Below are 7,474 nucleotides of genomic sequence, written 5' to 3' on the forward strand. Positions count from 1 at the left end.
CTAGCTTTCTCCTAGGTTATCATAGTGTCATGTTTATTTTCCTTTACTAAATACTCATCATTGTCAATGTAAACACCACAAATCTAGATTTGTTCTTTTAGGCAGCATTGATATAATAAGAAGCCAGACATTGTTGAGTATCCAAAAATATTTATTGTATCACACTTAAAATGTTTCATTTTCATTTTTTTTTTAAATATCTTAATATATATATTTTTTTTTTAAATAACTATATTTTTGCTTTTAAATACTTGTCTACATCTATTTTTTTTAAACCCTCCCCAGAACATCAGTAATATTCTTGAGGTTTTAGTCCACCTTTCTGTTGTTCCTTATGATCTTCTCCAGGGCGATGTTTGTGTCCTCTATTTGTGCCCTGCAGGACATTATCTCCCCAATTAGCACCTGGGCACTGTAAGTGTCTAAGCCGCCACCAACAGCTCGTACACCTGAAATTTGGGAAAAAACATGTATTAAAATTATGCAGGCCTACATGTATTACCTGAAGCTGTGCTGTATGACACTGACCTGATGTGGTGGCATTTTGCACTTCCTGTACATCCGGCGAGGGTGGGGCTTGGCACTGTATTGGGGTTGGTCGGCTCCACTTCTGCGGCTTGATTGCGGCCTATGAGATTGTAAAAAAAGGGATAGATGAATCAAAAAGATTAGAGGCCTGAAAGAGGAATATCAATCATTCTTTTTAAAAAGTGTGGTACAATTGTCTGCTTTCACAATCCTTCTAAGCTTAACACTGGATTTTATCCATTACCAAAGCTGCTGCATTTCTCTATCTTTGGACAAGTTTCCTACATGGAAAAACAACAAGTATACACTGGATCACCTCTGTGTGACACGCTAACTAGGTTGTTCTTGTGACCAACACTCAGTGCCGATCCTGACCTCCCTGAAGCCCGAAGCAAAATTACATGGCACATTAAAAATGAGAAGCGGGGGGCGCTGACGACAGTGACATGTCACATTAAAGAAAGTTGAGAAGTGGGGGGAGGGGGTGTTCTGCTGTCGGAAATGACATCTTACATTAAATTGAGAAGCAAGGGGTGCTGACTTCTTGCCTCTTCTCCCATGCAGTCAGCGAGTTGAGAAGCAGGGTGAGGGGGCGAAAATGACTTCTTACTAGGCGGGGCCTCTAGTTATTTGGGGGGCCCTTCGCAGCTTTGCGGGGCCCTAAGCGGTTTGCATAGCGAGCCTATAGGGCGGATCAGCCATGCCAACCATTGTGCTACTGAGTCCATATGTGTAATCAACTGCTGTGCTGAGCATACTCTCCTTTTACTGTATATTGACTTAAGTTGGATTATTTAAATCTAGTTAATAACACATCTACATTAAATAAAAAATTGGTCTCACATAAAAAAGATCTTAAATACAATGAACAACCAATTATTATGTCCACAAACATGAACCTTGAAACCAGAGGCGTCCCTGGGGGGGCAGAGGGGGCCCTGACCCCCCCCCCCCTAACTTAATGCTGTGCCCCACCATGTGCCCGCCTGTGCAATTTTTGTATTTTGCTCCCCGAGAGGGAGAGCGTCCCCAGTCAGCTCTGCGGGGGATTCCTCCCCCTCCCTGTGCTCGCCGACACTGCATAATGCGAGCGCTCACACAACCAGATATTCTAGCCTGGGCCATGTTTAAGTGTGTGCACTGCAGACTGCAGTACACTGTAATCACTGAACTACATTATCTCCATCCCTTCTCTCCCCCCCCCCGTCTGTCTCCCTCCCCCTCTCCTGTTCTTTCAAAACATTCACAATTTACTTTCACTTTCAGTTAGGCAGATAATATACGGTGCAAATTTCTTTCCTGCATCCACAGATTGCAGGAAAGAAACTTGCATGATTCCCCCATCAACAGACAGTGGTGACAGGGGAATATCCCTCCTGCCCAGCAATTATATTCTCCCGACAAACAGTGATTATCACTAGTGACTATACAGCAACCACTAGTGATAATTATAAGAGAATCTGCTCATTAATGGTTAAAATCTCAGCCAGTTTCTGCTAAACCAGCTGAGATTTAAACTGTCTATGGCTGGTCTTAGCTCTTAGGCAGCCCATACATTGATTAGCACTGTGGAGTGTCGGCTTCCTGGCGTGATCGGGCATGTGGAATTTCAAACACACCCGAGCCCATCTCTATTGGTTGTAGACAGTTGAGCTCCCTGCAGGTTGCTTAACAGCAGTGGACCCTTATCTGACATGCTGATCGGGATGCAATCCAGGTGATGCTCTTAGTCAAATCCTAGTCATAAATATCAGTGATTTTATTGATCAAAGCCCACACTTTACAGGCATAGAGCCCACATGGCTGCTGATCATATGGTTGATTATATTTATGTGGTTGTACTCTTGATGCTAATAAATACTGTGTTTATTAGATCTGACTGGGAGCATCACCTGGATCACATGCCGATCAGCATGTCAACAGAGAAGGTTATACAGCATTACTGCTGCTAGGTGACCAGCTGGGGGCTCGGCTCTCTAAGGCTAGGTTCACACCTAAGCGAATTGAGTGCGGTTTCAACCGCATCCAAATCGCAGGACATTTTAAAATACATTGTTTTCAATGAGGCTGGTTCACATATGTGCGATGCATCCGCACTGCGCATTGCCTCCAAACCGCGTGCGGTTTTTATGTCTTGCGGTGCGGCTCAGGTGCGAATTCAGTCCCATTATCTTCTATGGGTACGCATCTAAATCGCAGGTGTGTTGCGGTTTGAACGGAAGTTTTTTTTCCTCCTCCACCACCTCCCCCTTTTCCTAGTTCCTCCTCTGTCTGTTTCATGCTGCTGAGGTGAGTAGCCATGTCCAAAAAACGGAGCAAAAAAGTCACTGCTAAGGTGAAGGACTGTGTGGATTCCGAGGAGCTTATCCGCCTTGTCAGGGAGAACCCACAAATCTATGACACCCGGCATCCTAAATATAAGGACAATGTTTTGAAAAAAACTACCTGGGTTGAAATTACCAAAAGCCTTTTGCCAGAGTGGAGCATGTGCTCATCCCAAGTTCAAGCTGACAAAGGTAAGTTTGATTTATTTTTTCATTCCCTAACTTCTTAAATTATAATTCTAAGTAGACCCCAATAACTACAGTGCATACCGCCCACAAATCCAGAGCAGGCCTTTATCCAAGCATGCATTCTGTGAGGACATGTAAAGTCTGCTAACCCATACCATGCCACATGTTTTATATCTTGGCATGGTGTTCCTAATGCACCCTGTCCCCGTGTTGCTGGTGGCACGTGACTCATTCCCACACCCTTGGTCATTGTTTGTATGAGTCTGCGTGTGTCTATCACCAAAATATGTAAACTCACTTTACCAAGTATGTTTGCAGATCCTTGGGGGAGTGACTATCTGTATTTGTCATCCTATAATGACGTTATTGGCCATGGTGGTCTTACAAAGACATCATCCTCTGTACAATGACACCCAGCAGAACACACATAACAGTGTCACCAAGCCAATTTTTTGTGTTTTTGTCCAATTGCAGGTAGAGAATCACTTCGGAGTCCTTAATATTCTGCCAAAAGATAACTTTAATATTTTTTTTTCAAGATGCATTCAAATTACACATAGTGACATTTTTAGCTTAGTATTTTATGTTTTAATATTTAAAGGGCCATATATTTTAATGACAACACCACATTTTTTGGTTTTAAATTGCCTGCATCTGCCAAGGTAACTCGCCAGCTGGCGATAGAAAGTAATTAAGAAATTGATCTCGAATCAATTTCCCACTGCTAGTGCCCCTAGTCAAACTCCACTGTGCCGCCTCCATGTTATGCATCATGGAATCCTCATAATCAATTCCATCACGTTCTCGCACATAGTTGTGCAGTGCACACGCAGTTTTGACAGCAGAGACAGCATGCTCCAAACTGAGATTGATGGCGGTGTGCAATATTCTCCATTTATTGGCAAGAATTCCAAATGCACACTCTACTACTCGACGTGCCCTAGTGAGCCGATAATTAAATATTCTTTTATCATTGCTCAGCGCTCTACTTGAGAATGGTCGAAGAAGATTTTTACCAAGGACAAACGCTTCGTCCCCTACAAAAACAAATGGGAGGGCTGGCTCATTTGTTCCGGGCAAGGAGGAATCGTTAGGTAAATCCAGACTATTCGCCCTTATCATTCTCCCAAATGTGGAATGATTAAATACACCAGAATCCGAGCTGCTACCATAAGCACCCACATCAATATAAATTAAATTATATTTGGCATCTACCACTGCCATTAATACAAACGAAAAATATTTTTTATAATTAAAAAACTGACTCCCACTATCAAATGGCCTCAGGATGCGTATGTGCTTGCCATCGATGGCTCCCACACAGTTAGGAAAATTACATCTCTCCCAGAATTCATCTGATATCTTCAACCAATCTTCTTTTGTAGGCTTTTTGAAGACCAATGGTTTTAGTACATTCCATAAAACAAGGCATGTTTCATGTACAATGCCAGATATAGTTGATTTTCCAACCTTGAACTCATAGTGGAGACTTCCAAATGAATTTCCTGTAGCTAGGTACCTTCAACAAATAAGAAATATTAAATAATTAGTATCTTCTCTTTTTTACAGTGGTATACATCAAGAATCGTTGGCGAAGCATGCGTGATGCCTTCAAGAAATACAACAAACATCTAAGAGAAGTGAGGAGTGGCTCGGGGGCACCAGCTAGAGTACCCTATATGTATGCAGAGGACCTTGCCTTCTTGAAACCACTCATAGAGATGAGAGAGTAAGTTATCCTCTACATCATCTATGTATCGTGACTATATATTTAGCATTAGTAATGTTTCTCTTTTTTAATAAAAACAGGACCGAAGCAAGTTGGGACGAACAGGATGTCCTGGAGGATCAACCAGAGAGCCAATCTGAGGCCCAATCCGTGCCAGCAGTTTGCATTGATCCAAATGAGGAAATACCTGAAATGCCACTTGGGTCAGATCTATGGGTCACAAACCCAGAGACTGACTCTGGATTGCCTGAGCCTATGCCTGGACCCTCCTCAGCTCCGACAACCATTGCGCGGCCTGCCAAAGTGGCACGTAAGCGAACGCCAGTATCGCAGATGGACATAAGCGAGCGTCTTCTAGAGATGTTACAACAAATGGCTGGAAAGGTGGATGCTTTCTTATGTCCAGCTACAATACTGGCGCTTAATTTTGTACCATTGATCAAAAAAGTTCTACCTGAGAGATATTTAGAAATGCGAACCACAGTAGAACACGTTCTGCAGTCATTTACAGTGCCAAGCGAGCAACATACATTGGAAAGGCCATATGTAACAAAAGAAACAACACACATACACTTACCAATGTCAGGCCAGTACCCAGACCCAGGAAACCAACCTTACCCCTATGTTCCTCCATCCTACACTTCAAGCTTTCAGGAGCCAACTTCTATATATGAGGTACAACAGAGGCGAACTCCATATCCCATCCCATCCACAATCCCTTCAATTATGCCACAAACACAAATGCAGGGGATGTATGTGCCACAGCACCATGGGCCTCAGACACATGGGCCACAGCACCATGGGCCTCAGACACATGGGCCTCAGACACATGGGCCACAGCACCATGGGCCTCAGACACATGGGCCTCAGACACATGGGCCACAGACACATGGGCCTCAGACACATGGGCCACAGCACCATGGCCCACAGCACCATGTGCCACAGCACCATGGCGAGTCTAGCCATGCTTCAAGCACCGAGATTGATGAATCTACCTCAGCAAGTCAATACTCCTCAGACACACCATTATTTCCCAAAACATATCAACATCTCTAAAGTTTATGTTATGCCCACAGTAAACAAGCATGTGTGCATATTTTGAATCAAAGTTTAATCCAGAGGAAAACTTGAAGGCAAAGTTTTTATTTTTTATATTAGTCCAAGCAAATATATGTTGTCTATTTCTTTATTTTTGTGAAAAAAGTAAAAAATAAATATATTTTTGGGCATCTTATGTCTGGTTGTTCATTTCTAAGTACAGATGTTGGATAGTTGAAACCAAAAATGAATACATGCTTCAACATCAATTTGAAAATGCACATAGGTGTGGAAAAGTACCTTAATGTGATTAATAATCTTTGTGCAGGCTGGATGCTTGCTCTGAAGCATGTGTTCTGGCGCTCCAAACTATGGTACGTTAGTCCTAACAATTCATCAAAACTTCCAAAAAAAAAAAAAATTCATTAAAAATTTAATATGGAACAATGGAGAAAGAAAATGTTTAGCAAAATTAAATAAAAAATCACCTGGTTATTGACATGCGTGTATAATTAAAAAACTTGTCCTCATGCCCACGGAGATCTTCATATAATATCATGAACTGCCCTCTTTCATCCCTATTTGCAATGATAGGATGAACCCAGTATCTTCTTCTTCTACTCCTCCTTCTCCTCCTTTCAACTTCCAGCAAGATTGCTGCTGTTGCAGCAACAACTGTAGGCATGATCATGGGCAGGGCAGCACACATTTCTTCTGAAATCCAAATCCTATTCCACACTATACTGAATGCTCGTGAAAAAGGAAGAGTCCAAGAAAGGTCACTCCCTTTTATTACCTACATCATCACACAGCTAACAATGATTGGCCCTCACCAAAAACGCAGCTCAAATAATTATTTCTTCTAAATCGCACCCGATCCGCAGCTAAACCGCAGTTGATCCGCAGAACACCCTCTAGAGAAATTCGCAACGGGAACGCAGCTCAAAAACGCAACGCACTAGTGTGATTCCGGCCTTAAACCAATAGTGCCAGCCTTCTGTCTGATATTTTTCTTGGTCTTATAGATCTTGCTTTAACTTCCACTGTTCCTGATGACTGCCATTTCTTAATTACATTCCGAACAGAGGATATTGACATCTGAAAACGCTTTGCTATCTTCTTATAGCCTTCTCCAGCTTTGTGAGCATCAACTATTTTCAGTTTCAGTTTTCTAGACAACTGCTTAGAAGAACCCATGGTGCTGATTGTTGGGGCAAGGTCAGATGAGTCTGGGCATTTAAAACCTTTGAGATTGACATCACCTGGTCTTCCCAGATGATGAATAAGAACAATCCATGACACTGGCAGGTCTCAGTTTTGCAAAGGGGGCAGTGCATGCTATAAATTCTGCAGGGTGCCCAAACTTTTGCAGACACCATTTTTTTGTTTTCTGTAATTTTGAAAGTGTAAATGATGGAAATAAAATCTAACTTTTTTTTACATATTATAGGAATGTCTAATCTGTAATTTGATGCCTTTTGGAGATTTTTCCATCTTTCCTTGGCTTCGTTATGCACATTAATACAGATTTTTATCTGGGGTGCCCAAACTTTCGATCCTCACTGCATATGGGAGAACTGAAGGGATCCCTCCTATGTACTGGTGGCCACTAATAAGAGGTAATGAAGAGGGGGAGGGGTGCTCCAGCCCAAGAGACTTGGTCAGG

General features: G+C 42.4%; 1 protein-coding gene and 1 long non-coding RNA gene across 2 annotated transcripts; both read right to left on the reverse strand.

Moving 5' to 3' along the window:
- Positions 1–332: 332 nt before the first annotated feature.
- LOC120924950 lies at positions 333–572 on the reverse strand. The gene is made up of 2 exons (XR_005746486.1): positions 529–572; positions 333–449 (listed from the first exon to the last, which is right to left on the reverse strand). It is a non-coding gene; the product is annotated as an uncharacterized LOC120924950 (long non-coding RNA).
- A 3,042-nt stretch (positions 573–3,614) lies between these two features.
- Positions 3,615–6,706, reverse strand: LOC120911995 (protein ANTAGONIST OF LIKE HETEROCHROMATIN PROTEIN 1-like). The gene is made up of 3 exons (XM_040322569.1): positions 6,297–6,706; positions 6,109–6,210; positions 3,615–4,560 (listed from the first exon to the last, which is right to left on the reverse strand). The coding sequence occupies exons 1-3, from the start codon at positions 6,515–6,517 to the stop codon at positions 3,681–3,683; spliced, it is 1,203 nt and encodes a 400-aa protein (XP_040178503.1). The 5' UTR covers positions 6,518–6,706; the 3' UTR covers positions 3,615–3,680.
- Between the last annotated feature and the right edge of the window lie 768 nt (positions 6,707–7,474).

This window comes from Rana temporaria, chromosome 1 (genome assembly GCF_905171775.1).
Source record: "Rana temporaria chromosome 1, aRanTem1.1, whole genome shotgun sequence".
Classification (NCBI taxonomy): Eukaryota; Metazoa; Chordata; class Amphibia; order Anura; family Ranidae; genus Rana; species Rana temporaria.